This window comes from Pteropus medius, unplaced genomic scaffold (assembly GCF_902729225.1).
Source record: "Pteropus medius unplaced genomic scaffold, Ma_sr-lr_union100, whole genome shotgun sequence".
Lineage (NCBI taxonomy): Eukaryota > Metazoa > Chordata > Mammalia > Chiroptera > Pteropodidae > Pteropus > Pteropus medius.
This window is the reverse complement of record NW_024349225.1, coordinates 15,381,496-15,394,838: the sequence shown is the minus strand read 5'-3', so window position 1 is coordinate 15,394,838 and position 13,343 is coordinate 15,381,496. Positions and strand designations below refer to the sequence as shown.

The window sequence follows — 13,343 nt, the reverse complement described above, 5'->3', positions numbered from 1 at the left end:
ACCTGGAGGTGTTATTTACTAAGAAGCCGGGAGAACGGTGGAGGTGCGGATTTGGGGCGGGAGCTGCAGTGCTGATCAAGGGTTCTGGGCGGGCTGAATATGGGGTACGCACACGCACACAGACGCACAGACGCCCAAACTGCAGGTGGCTGCCTATCACGGAGGGCACCAGCTGCCACTGGGATGGATGACATCACCCAGGGAGGATGAAGAATGAGAAGTGTCCTGGTGACCTTTTTGGGGGGTGCGATGGGACAGAGGAACAGCTAGCAAAGCAGCATGAAAGCCAAGAGGGGAGCGATTGAAGACGGAGGAAGCCATCCCACCACGTGGGATGCTGCTGAAAAGGGGAGCATCTCTCTAGGGTGTCGGCTGGCTTTGGCAACGTGGAAATCACAGACGGACTGAGCAGGAACAGCTCTGGGACGAACAGAAGCCAGCCTGGACTGAGCTGGCCGGGCAACAGAGGTGAGCGGGTACTCAGACCCCCAGCGACGCTGGCTCCGAAGTGGGGACAGAGAGACGGGTGGGAGCTGAGGAAGGAAATGAGCTGTGACCTCCTAAAATTTCACCGGGGCCAAGGTCCCCCATCGGCAGTTGAGATGGCCTCCACACCATCAGCCCAGGGCGACCCAAATGCCCTCACAGCCCAGGGGACGAGGCGCACGGATGGAGAGGGGATGGGCCTTCAGCTACCGCTGGCTCTCAGCCTTACCACCTCCACCCTTCACACGTGAACCCCACTTCTTGTTCAGACCTCACTCGGGAAACCTCCTGGGTGCTGGACCCCAGCACCCCAAACTGTTCCGTCACGAAGGCCTCACGCCTCTGCCGGAGGCTCCTGCACGCCTGAAGCCCGACAGCCTCCAGATTCCGGCCTCGACCTCGTCTCTTCTGGATCCCACCGCCCTGGGGCTCCCCGGCAGACCCCAGCTCTTCGTTCTCCCACCGGAAAGCCCACTCCTGCCGACTTAGCCCCCTGAAAACACCGGATACTTCCCGACCTCCGTGCGCGAGCTGCTTCCCCTTCAGAATCAGTCCCTCCCCCTCGCTGCAGAGCTGAACCCTGTCCATCCCTCAAGTCCAGCCCAGTCCTTACAGCTCTAGAAAACCCCGCCCGGTGCCCCGGCCACTCTTGGGAGCACTGGCCCTCTCTGCAGGTGCCCAGGTCACCTACGCTGGGGAACAGAGAAGCCGCCCGCTTATTCTCTCCTTCTCTTTGCGGGACGCTGTACATCGGAGGCACCTGGTAAATATGTGTTTACTGACAGATCGATGGAGAAAAGCTGTGCCTCCCTCCCCAAAGGGTGCAGAGTGGCAGCAGCAGGCTCGGGGGGCGGCACTGGCGTGTTCACGGGGCCAGCGGAGAGATGAAATGGTGTCGCAGGCACTCGCCAGCCTGCTTTCCACTGATTCAGGAAGTTCCGAGTCACCTGAGTGTAAGTGCAGGCTCCGCTCTGACCTTCACGATCGTCATCTATTTCAGTGGCTGCGAAGCCTGCCCTTCCTGGAAATGCTGACAATTTAAACCACAAAAGTTCACGTGTTCCTTCGGTTAAGCCCGTGATAGAGTTTTCTTGCCATTTTGAATTGTGGAATTCCTCTGGCATTGCCCCTTTTAAAATGTTGAAAAGACAGTTGTCTCAACTAAACCACCCAGCCCTGTCATGCTTCTGGTGATAAGCACATTGCACAGGTGAAAAACCAGCCTGCGGTGTTTTTTCCTCTCAAGGTGCTGGCCGAAGTGGACATGATTCCCCAAAGACTGCAGCAACTTTCACGTGACACGGGCTTCTGTTGAAAAGTTTACGCTGGCAAAGTGTTCGGGGCATCAGCATTTTGTGGAAATTGGTTCAATCAAACCTCGGCTCCGAAGTGGCCTTAAAGACATAGCAAGCACTGCAGCCACGAAGAGACAGGCAGACTCGACACAGATCTATGATAATACGCTTTACGATTTCTCGGGGAATATTTTTGCTCCCCTGCACTGACAACGTGAAAACCAAGAATCTTCAAGTACTGAAAGCGGCACTTTAAAAGCAGAACTTTTCCCCAAATCCCAAAGGCGAGGACTCAGCACGGCAGCCTCAGAGCCGGCACTGGCCCACATCCGCTGAGGGTGGTTCCAGTGTGGACGCAGCCTCCCAGACACTCAAGGACACCCAACTAATGCCCACGTCTGTTTGCATCGCGCCTCAGCTTCGCCGGAGATGGGGCGCATTTTCTTTTATGGAAAGAATTATTTACGTGTTTGTTTTTAATTTGCTTATTTACAAGAGATGCGAGGCCTTGAGGAAAGTGAGGCTGTTCCTGTTCAGTCCCCTCTGGCTTCCTCTACTGGGGCCCCAAGCTGCCAGGCCAGGCCAGGGAGACAGAGGGAGGGTGGCCTTGCCCCGTCTGGGCCCTTCCAACTTGGCTACAAATAACAGGTTTCTAAAACGACAGCTTTAAGAGACACGTGTGTTCAGACAGAACCATTCTTTTGAGGGTGTTAAATGATGTGATTCACCCAAAATAACACCTCCCCCATTTTTCACATCCAGCTGCCTTCCGGAAAGACAAGGACACAGCGCGTGGAGGCACAGAGGGAGCTGGGCTCTCAGGCGCCTTCCCTAGGAGCCAGCTTCCCCAGCGCCGAGCTTCCGCGCTTCGGTTCAAACTCTGGGTGGTGGAGGGAGGAAACACAGCGGCCGGTCAGCATCCCTTTAGCACCTGTGACTCGTGTGAACTTACATACTCCCTGAGTGCAGTAAAAAGCCTGTGCACTGCCCCTAATGAGACGTGTGACCTTACACGATGCCGTATTCACGAGGTGAACCTTGAGAGTTCTAGAGTTTCGGGTTAATAAATGAACCCAGGCTGACTTTCCAGAACAGGGGTTCCCTATCGGGTGCGGGCTCATTAGGGCACTCTAGACCTACATTGCAACAGCGGGTAGGATGCAGGCCCGTAGCCTTCCAGCCACTGTGGTGGCATCAGCTCAGAGTCTACTTAGGAAAGGAAGCTGGCAGGAAGTTATGAAAATTCAGTAAATAAAAGCGTCCTGGAGGCGGCAGCCCCGGCCTGCGGTTCCGGGCAGGCTGTCGCCCCAGCGACTCTGGCCGCGGCGAGGCTGGGTCTCCAACGCGGCGGCCGCGCCCCGCGCGCACCGAGCGGCGCTGCTCTAAGAAGTTGGAGAGCCTCCAGCTCGCAGACTGGGTTCGGCCGCCGGGGGAATTCCTCCCAGCGCCGCCATTAGAAAAGTTCTGGAGTTAGTAAAGACCTGAGACCGACAAGAGACCCACGCTTTCCTGGGGCACATGACGCGCAGTGCGCCGCGCCGGCCCGAGCTGCGCGCACAGGCCACCAGCCCTGCTCGGCCGGGACGCGCCCGGTGCCTCCCGCTCCCACGGCGCAGAACCCGGCCGAGGGCGCCGAGCCAGGCGGGCGGCTCTGCAGGGTTTGCGGTTCCTGATGAAAACGCCCCCAGGCTTCCTGGCCTGGGGGACGAGAGCTCCGATTCAACAGTCCAAGGAACCTGGGCAGAACCACCCGCTCCGCTTTCTCCAAAGGACGCGCGGCACAGCCCATGCGCCCCCGCACTCCACTCGGCTCCTCGCCACAGGTCCCCCCAAACTCTTCCCGGGAAGCCCCCAAAAGCACAGACGACGCCCCGAAACTCCCAGGGCACTCGCCAGCCACCACCTCCCGGGGCTCTCGAACCCTCCCCGCCGCGTTCTTCCCGCCCCGCCCTGTGCTCCTCGCGTTCCGCCGGAGTCAGACGCAAACCACGAGAAAATGCTTCGCGAGGAGCCTCCCTACGCCCGCCCTGTCACCGAAACAAAAGCGCAGGGAGTGGGGGAGGTGAAGCGGAGGCGGAGGGAGGTTGGGAGGCAGGATGGGGAGAGCGGAGGAGCGGGGGGAGAGAGCGTCTCGGGGAGGGAGGCGGACGCGGGGGGCCAGGGACCCGCTCGGGCCCCGCGCGGCCGGTCGCTTACATGCCCAGGTCGCTGTACGTGTTGAAGAACTCCATCTGGTTGCACGCCTGGATCCAGCCCACCACCCAGATCTCGTGGCGGGGGATGGGGGGCATGACCACGCGGGCCGAGGCTTTGAAGTAGGGGGTCTTGTAGCGCAGGACGATGGGCGAGGTCTCCTCGATGCGCGTGGGGCACTGGTCGATGGTGGCGCACACATCGTACACCACGATGTTCTCGCGCCGGATCCGCGCCTTGCAGGTGATGCTCTGGATGCAGCCCATCCTGCCGCCGGCCGGCGCGGCGCGGCGCGGGGCAGCAGGGGCCGCGCGGGCAGCGGGGGGCGCCCGTCACGCCGGCATGGCGACGCGCCGCCCGCGCCCGGTGCGGCTCAGCTCGCGCCTAGGAGCGGGGCGCCGCCGCCGGGCATCCTCCGGGAAGCCCCCTCCTCTGGCCGCCGCCGGCCCCTCTCTCCCGCAGGGCGCGCGGGGCGTGCGCTCCTAGGGGGCGGCGGGCGCCCCCGCCAGCTCCGGCGCCCGTGCGGGGGGCAGGGAGGGCAGCAGCGCTGCGCAGAGGGGCGCCCACCGCCGGCCGGAGCCCCCCGCCCCTCGCCGGAGAGGCGGCGGCGGCCGCATGGAGCCGGGTCTGCCCGCCGCCGCCGCCGCCGCCGCCGCCGCATGAACCTCTGCACCGCGGCCGCCCCCCGCGAGCAGCGCACCCAGCGGCGGGCGGCCGGGCGGCGGGCGGGGGCGGCGGCGGAGACCCCGCGCGCCCGCCGGCCCCGCCCGCAGCGGCCGCGCCCACACGGCTCGCCGGCCGCCGGGCGGGGGGCGCCGGGGGCGGGGGCCGGGCCGCAGGGCCCGCGGGCCGCGCGGCGGGCACGGGCTCGCGGAGGGAACTGGCTGTGCGCCGCGAGTTTTGTCCCTCTCCGGCTGCCGTCCGGGTGCGGGGAGCCGGCAGGGTGGGGGTGTTTAAAGGGCCGCGGGCGCGGGGCGCGGCCGGACACGTGGGCCCCGCGGGGCTGGGAGCGCCCGGGTGGGGTGCGGTGCGGGCGAGGGGGCGCGGCGCTGCCCCGAGTCCGGTGGCACCCCGCACGCGGTGTCGGGGGCAGCTGAGATCGGTCCGTCATTTATACCGTAGTTTGCCAGGTCGAGTCCGGCCTGAGCCCCCCAGGACCCTACCTTGGAGGGGCCGGTTCCGGGAGCGGGGTCGAAGGCCGTGGACGGACTTGGTCAGGAAGTTTTCTTCCCAGCACCGCATGGTAGAGGGTTGCGGGGGGACCCAGAGAACCCCTCCGAGCCTGGCGCCCAGTCACCGAAATGCCGGCGTTGAAACACCGCGCTCAGGTGTCACTCATCGCCCGCCTTCCTCCAAACCTTTTCCTTCTCAGAAAGCGCGCCCCGGGGAGTTAGAGCAGCCGCGAACCCCCCAACACCGCGGCGAGTGCGGCCTGTCCTGGAGACAGGCTGCGCCCCGCGCGACCCTCGCTGCATCAGAACCGTAGCCGCCTCACCCGGGTCCCCCAACACAACCTGGGACCTGCTGTGTGTGCAACGCGAACCTGAGAACTTTTTGCGGAGAACGAGGCTGGATTTAAGTAGTAACTGGTTAATGACGCGCGTCCAGGACACCCGTTTGCAGTACGCCATCTACCCCGTAGAAAGCCTAGAATCTCAGACCCATCCTTGGGATTGCTTCTTCAGAGCACGGCGTAAGGACGGCACGTGCTGACAGACCACAGTTGTCTGTGAATGAATGAATGAATGAATGAATGAATGAGAAAAGAACAGCCTCACTGTGACTGTCCAGTGGAAGCTGCCAGCGCACACATTGGACACTACGTACAGTTCCACTCATGTCCTGTGTCTGATATTGTGGCCTAATGGGCCAAACAAAAAAATGTTTAGCACATGCTCTTCCTGGATATCTTTTTGCATTTTCAAAGCTAATAGGCACCCTGAATTCCTTCTGTGAGCATTGAACATTTATCTGCTGGTGCCCAAGTGTGAAACACTGACTAAGAGGCCTCAGCAGGTTGTCTTTACCTAGAACAGATGTGATAAGTAATTTAAAAATCGGTCGAGATCTAAAATCCCTCTTCATCCTTGTTTTAACTTTTCTGGCACCTGGATTCACTTTACGGTTAACAAAAGCACTTTCTGCTCTTTGATATCACGCTTCTGTCCCTCACTAGGTAGCCGCAGATCTTAATCACTGGTCCTTTCATTTAGCAAACACTCACTGACTGTCCAGCGAGAGCCAAGCACCGTGCCAAGTACTAGGATGCAGAGATGACCCAGCGCTCCTGGGCCGCTGACGGTACGCCCGTTAACAAGCTGGCACTGTGAGCCGGGATGCGCTTCGATCGTGGTGCGTGTCCAGTACTGCGGGAGCCCGGATGGGAGACCCTCCGAGACGGTCACACGCGGCTCTCTTGAAGTCGTGACGTTTGCGGTGCATCCCGAAGATACTGCAGAGGCTCATCAAGGGTCGAAGGACAGTGCAGGGCAAGAGCTGAGAAAATGCAAGGTGCCTAGACGTGTGACAGCGCACGCGTGTTCAGGGAGACAGCGGCTCACGGTCGAGGTGTTCTGTGTAGACGGCGAGTGTCCGAATCCCCGGCAGGGAACCGGTCATTCGTGGGACCCTACGTTGATCATCTGGGCAAGCCGATGAATGCGAGCTTTGCATTTCGAGAAAAATCACATTAATTCAGAAGATGGAGCACGGACAGCAGAGGCGGGATGTCAGGATGCCGTGATGACGGACCGTCTGGCCCTGAGTGAGGACAGTGCCGTGGGGCCAGAGAGGCCTGGCTGCATTTGAGAGTCATTTGAGAGGTAAAATCGATTTTGTTGGTAACTGATTGGATGTTGGGGGAAGAGTCTGGCCAACTCTGAATTTTCTGGCTTCAGCAAATAAATACATGGGATCTTAATAGTCAAAACGAGGAGCCAGAAGTGAAAGCGATTGAGCTGTGTGTTGTCACGTTAAGGTTGAGGGGTTCGGAAGGTATGTTGGAGAAGGGGCCAGAGGTTGAGTTTGAGAAGTTATTACGTTCTCGGAAATAGGCCAAGAGAAAAGCATTTAATTGGGAGAATTTAGTTTATCTTTGTTGACTTGAGTTACTTGTCAGGCTGTACAAGAAATACAGAAATATCGTTCCTTTTCTTCTGGAAGCACATGCTAAGCCTTCACAAACAGGGTCAAGCAACGGTGGGCTTCCCTAAATTATGGGAAAGTCACATAAAAGAAAATAAATCTTTTTTTCAAACTTAAAATGAGACCTTGTTATACCCAGAGTGCCAGTGTAGCTCATTCATAAACTTGAACCCTTGACATTCTCAAAGGGTTCACCCATGACCTTCATGAGTCTCCAAAATCACGAATGTCACCATGACCTATACTTTCCACTGTAAAAAGCAGTCAAATGTAACTGAAAAATGTAAAGGATTCTTTTATGGTTCCTATAAATGTGGGGCCAAGGTAATTTCTAAAGCTACTTAAATAAATTTTCCTGTTAAAACAAACTCCTTACTTTATTACATCTGTACCTCATTAACTCCATATTTCCCTGACTCTGCACAGAAAAAAATGTCCATCGCAGTGTGAGAATGACCCCATGGGCGGTGGGAGGGGAGGAGAGAGAGCGAGGCTGTGCTGGACACAGGAGACAGGTGTTGGGCGTGGTCCATTCCCTGGCTAAGAAGCTGGCAAAGGCACTCTGGCCTCCGAGCGGGACGTTCAGATTTGTGCCTCAGAAAATTACCACACTCACAGAGAACTTTGGCATCACACAATGGAGACTGTTTTCAGCCATGAATATTCAATCTGCAAATAGCATGGACCATCACCTGTGGGCGGAATGAACGGCCTCTTCCTCTCTCTCTCTTCCCCCTCCCTCCTCTCTCTGTCTCTGTCTCTCTCTGTCCCTCAGCATGGTGCCTCCCTCCACCTCTGCCAGCACCCTCTACCTGCTGTGAGCACCTTTCATGCTGAGTCACGGTTGTGTGCTCACAGGTGTCCCCTTCGACAGGCAGTTCACTCCTAATGGGACTGTGTCCTCAGGTCCTGTTGCCCAGCCTAGTGCCTGGCACCGAGGAGTGGCTCAATAAATGTCTGAATGACTCAAAATTTTTTTTTATCTGATAAAATACTATTTCCCGCAGCTTAACATGAGCTCTGTGCCTTCGCCTACAGCCAGCCTGCGCTTCGACGCCGATTCTTTCTGCATAGAGCCTCCTTGTCCTCACCCTCTGTCCCCAGAAGGCTTCCATGAGGTCAGGTGATGCCCTTTGCCTTGGAGCACGACTCGGCGTCTCGGGGGGTCATTGGTTCTGGGCACCGAGACATGGAAACACTGCAGTGACGAGAGCTCGATGACTGTCATTCCTTGCGAATAACTTCATCGGGGTTCATTCTGGGGTACAGCACAAACGCTCCTTTGTGCTTCATGCTTTTGATGTACGTGTGCGTAACAGAGCCCCTCGGTCCCCGAGTCAGGGCCTGGGGCACACTCCAGGACACTGGCCTCTCGCCCCCCATACAAGCCGCTCGCTGGGCCTCTCGTGACCCCACGCCCGGTCTTTCCAGAAGCAGGGTGATCTCCGACTTTATTTTTCCTGTCAATTGACTCATTACTCAGATTGTCAAGTAAGCTTTTTGGAAACTCTGGGTCACAGGGCCTGTTTTCTGGTTGACGTTGGCACAGATTTTCAGAAATGGTAGGACAGACTTGCCCCTGGAGCTGCCAGAAACGGAGAGGGATTTCCATCCAGCTCGGGTGGTCCGAAGACAGGCGAGAGGGACCGCCAGGGCCAGGGGCCCAGGACTAAAGAAACGACTCCTCTTCGGGGCGAAGCCCTCCTCCTGCCACGTAGTCACAGCTTCCCCTCCAGGCCAGGAGGCTCATGGTCACCTCTCCTCCCAGTACGGACCCCCCATCCCCCGCCCCGGCCGGTGGCTCACCACACCCTCACAGGCTAGGCCCTCGCCAATGCTCTGTCTTGGTAAGACAGTGGCCACGCGTTCTAACCCCACCCTGCCGTGACAATGATGACAGAAGCAGTGGTCTGGGAGGTAGCATCGCCATCCCCTTTCACAGATGGCTGCAGAGTAAGGGCCTGCCGCAAGGTGACACCTGGCAAGTGGCGGGGCCGAGATTCAGATCTCGGTCTGACTACACACTCTGACGCGGCCTCGCAAGAACTTCCATGAGCCCCTCGCCTCCCCCGACCCCCACCCCCTGGGCTCTCCTACTGCGAACATACAGTGGACCCAGTGACTGACATGCAGTGAGCTCAAGACAGGCTTTTGTAATGGCTTCACAGAAGGATCAAAGGGGAAGCAAGAGACAAGGATAAAGCTAAGACTCGGAGGCGAAAAATCCAGAAAATCCGGCCTGAGGACCAGCGGCACTGGCGCTCAAGTTTGGGAAGCATGGCAGGGGACAGGGGACGGTGTCCTGGGGGCAGCAGGAAATGCGCTGAGGCTGAGCAGTGCACAGGGGAGTGTGGGCGTGGGGATCCATGGGGCCATGGGGAGGCTGGGACCAGAGCCTGCGGCTCCCGCATCATGCCTGGGGCCTCCCCACCCCCCCACTCCCCTTGCCTGCAGCTCCCCGTGCCTGCACGATGACACAGAGGGGCCTGGAATGAAAAGCTAACGCATTTGGAGTCCTACAGACCTGGTCTAATCTCTTGGGCAGTGACCAGCTGTATAATTTCGAGGTCCCCAAGCTCATTGTCCTTGTCTATAAAATGAGAACAGAGGACACACTGTCTAACTGGCAAGGCCGACGTGAGCAGCAGCCAACTATAAATCTAGTGCAATGCCTGGCACACAGTAGGTTCACAATCAATAAATGGCGGCGAGCATTAACATCGCCACTGTAGAGGGTGGATACGTGTGCCTGGCGGACCGTGAAACAGCCCCTGAGGGGGCGCCTCAGAGCGCCAGGGCCTCCTGGCCGCTGCCCTCCCGTGTCTGGTGTGGGGTTGGACTGGAGGGGATCAGCTGTACACCGGTTGCACAGCTTGAGGCCCCTGTGGGACCACCCTGCAGAGGGACCCTCCTCAGCAAACGCCCTCAGCACAAGGCCGTCGCCTGCTCTGGCTTCGCGTTGGCCCGAATCACGTTTCTTTCCCCTGCCCCCGCTTCTCCCGCTGACCTCGCCTTGGTCATCTGGGACGAGGCGTGTTGCCCACGAGGGAATGCAGATGTTGGAGCCACAGTTAAGCATCTAGGTGTGTCCACAGGGTCCCTGCTCACCGTGGTCCAGCTGGTCCTCTCCATCTGTGTCGCCACTGCCACCTGCTCTGTCCTCCCCGCTGAGGACACTCTCTGGTCTCCAAGACAAGTGACCTCCACTGGAGCAGGCGGAGAAAACGAGAGAATTTCTACGTTCGGCTTCTCCTGTTAAACTTTCTATTTTTATGTGTTTTCCTAATGAACGCATCAGCATCGTGGGACCGACGTGTGACTTAAAAATAAGCGAGTGAGCAAAGCTGTACAGCGACCGCTGATGGAGGAACCGTAATTCCTTCTAGCAGGTGTCCTTGTCCCAACTCTGTTCTTCTACGTGACACTGAGAAGCATCTTTCTCACACACACGCCCATGGTTCATGGGCTTGTCTAGAGGCATTCATTCACTCACTCATTCACTCATTCATTCATTCAATCAGGGCTGACAGGTGTTTTCAATGCTGGGGATGTGAGGATGAGTCGACGCTGGCCTGGCCTTTCCAGGTACAGGTGGGTGGGCCCGGGCCGCCCCCTGCTCCGCGTGATGAGTGGTGGAGGCTTGTAATCTGGCCCCGCCCAACCCTGCGGCCTAACTGCCGGGCTCTGCCCCTCACGTTCAGCCACACTGAGGCACCGAGCAGTGCCCAGGTTCACCCCCTGTGCCTCTCACGTGCACACCCCACAAACACGTCGGCTCCACGAGGGCAGGCCTTTGCCCTTCTGTTCCCTAGTGTGTCACAAACGCAAGCACGGTGCCGGAACGGAGCAGGCCTGGGGCACTTAACTAGCTGCTGACCTCACGCGTGCTCGGCTCAAGCGGACTCTCCTTCGGCCTCGTCTCCAGGAGGCCTTTCAGGTGACAGCTCAGCCTCCTGAGGGCAACTGGCCACCACCCTCCAGACCCAGCACTCTTCCTCACAGTGGTGACCTTCTCAGGAAGTGCTGACCCTCTCGGTGGCTGTCCCATCGCCATCCGCCGCCCCTGCTGGACGTTAAGCTCAGAGACGGTAGGACTGCGCTCACCTGTTGCCTTATTTCCCAGCCGTCAAAACGATGCCCGATTCACAGTGGTTGTTCACAGAACGTTTGTTGAATGAGTTGGGGACCCCATCTTGGTGACCCGCTGAGTGTCCTAGTCCTTCTGGAGTGGCTGTCCTATCTCACCCTGGACACCCCCTCAGCCCTGGGTGGGAGGGCAGTCCCCACATGCACTGTGCTGCTTGCTCGCAGACTTCCCTGTGCCCTCCACGCCCTCACGGCTCCCGGGTCTGCCCCCTGCCCCGCCAGGACACGTCCGCGCTCCACGGAGGCCAGGCCTTGACGCCGTGCAGTACCCGTGGGACTAGCCACGTCCCTTGCAGCAGCTGCTCTGGGATCTGCAGGTTCGCTGCAGGCCCCACCCTTCTGGACCGCCCCGTCCACAGTGCGTTGGGGGCCTCGCCTGCAGCTCCAGCAGGAGGTGTGGGGAGCTGCGGGGGGGGGGCGTCCCCAGGGATGTGGGGTGGGGAGCACTGATGCGTGCCGCGCTCACTCACAGAATCCCACCGGGCCTCAGTCCAGGTGGAGTAAACACAACGCGAGGGCAGAAATCCTGTTAGCATCGGAATAAAGTACTCGTTTTTATTACCGCTGGACACTCAGATTTATGATTTTATGATTTATGAGTAGAAAGCAAGTCCGAATCACATTATAATAACGGGAATGAGCAGTGTCGGGAGAAAACCCCACAAAAGGGAAGGAGAAAACTTGAGATTCTCTTTGGACTGGGTATTGTGTTGGCCGGAATAGGAACTAATTTTATCTGTGTTGCTCGGTGAGTCTCACGCAGTGGAAGCACAACAGCATTAGTGTTTACACTTCCCAGGCAACAGGAGGCAAAAGCCACAACCCCCCACCGACACACTGACATGAGACCAGGTCGCACACGCGATCGGAGCTGGGTGGGGAGGCCAGGCCGTTGCTTTGAAATGTTCGAGGCACCATTGATTGTGTCTTAAAATAGGCGCGCAGCCTGGCGCCGGGAGCCTTATTGGAAAGTTACGTCTGAAGCTCTGCGTCTTCTAGTTCACAGGAGGAAGGCGGTGGGACTCCCTAGCCTTGGGCGGGTCACGGGAAGCCCTGGAGCCTCAGTTTCCCCATTCGGATTTGTCATTCAGAAAGATTCTCTTCAGGCCTATCTCCAGATGTCCTCCTGTTTTTTCTTTTCGGGGACACTCTGGAAAACTGTTTGGGGCAGAAGGTAAGATGTGAAGGGTAAACGAGCGAACCCCCCACGAGAGGGACAGAGAGAACGGTGCTCCAGGGGAATGGCGTGAGCATGTGGGGACACTCTGTCTACTTAGGGATGGGGAGGAGGCCGACGCACATGATCCCGAGTCGAGGGTGAATGGAAGATGGCAGACGCGTGGGCTGCTGGAACCCAGGTCGATCAGAGGGACGTGGAGCAGCCTGGAAGAGCGATGGAGGATGAAGCCACGGTAGCTCTGCCGGCTCGAACCCCATGTGTCGTGATGCATCGTTTTCTTCGCATATTGTTTGACTGGATTTGCGGAAATTTGGTCATGACATTTCGCGTTTACATTCCGTGTTTTCTTTATTGTAATGCCACGCTCTGATTTTGGTACCGAGACAAAGCAGGCTTCCTCGGATGCGTTGGAAGCATTCCCTCTTTGTATTAGTTTTCTACGGCTGCTGCAAAATTAACACAAATCCAGTGGCTTCAAAGAACACAAACTTATTATCTTAGGTAGTTCTAGAGGTCAAAAGTCCAAAATGAATCTCCCTGGGCTAACATGGAGGTGTCAGCAAGGTGGAATTCCTTCTGAAGAATCCGCCCCTGTCCCTTTCTGGCTTGTGCGGGCGCCCGCGCTCCTGGGCGCACGGCCCCTTCTCCAGCTGCAAGCGGGCGGCGCGGGGTCTTCCTGTCCACCCTCGTTCTCGCCCTCCTGCCTCCCTCTCTCACTTCCGGGGACTCTTGCGATTACACTGGGCTCCCCAGGATGGTGCAGGATAATCTCCCCACCTCGAGACCCTCAGTTTGATCACCTCTATGAAGTCCCTTTGCTATGTGAGGTGACAACACATGAGGTTTGTTTCTTCTGTCTCGGGGAGCCCTGTCCTGCACTGTCTATCATCCAGGGTCTG

The 13,343-nt window shown here is 58.2% G+C and overlaps 1 protein-coding gene across 1 annotated transcript in view; it reads right to left on the bottom strand.

Annotated features, from left to right (window-relative positions):
- FAM78B (family with sequence similarity 78 member B) overlaps positions 1 to 4,411 on the bottom strand; it is a 44,553-nt gene extending 40,142 nt beyond the window's left edge. Inside the window, exon 1 of the mRNA XM_039881562.1 lies at positions 3,978 to 4,411. Coding sequence (XP_039737496.1) covers positions 3,978 to 4,240 — 263 coding nt within the window. The 5' untranslated portion in view covers positions 4,241 to 4,411. The remainder of the gene's footprint in view (positions 1 to 3,977) is intronic.
- Positions 4,412 to 13,343: the final 8,932 nt, after the last annotated feature.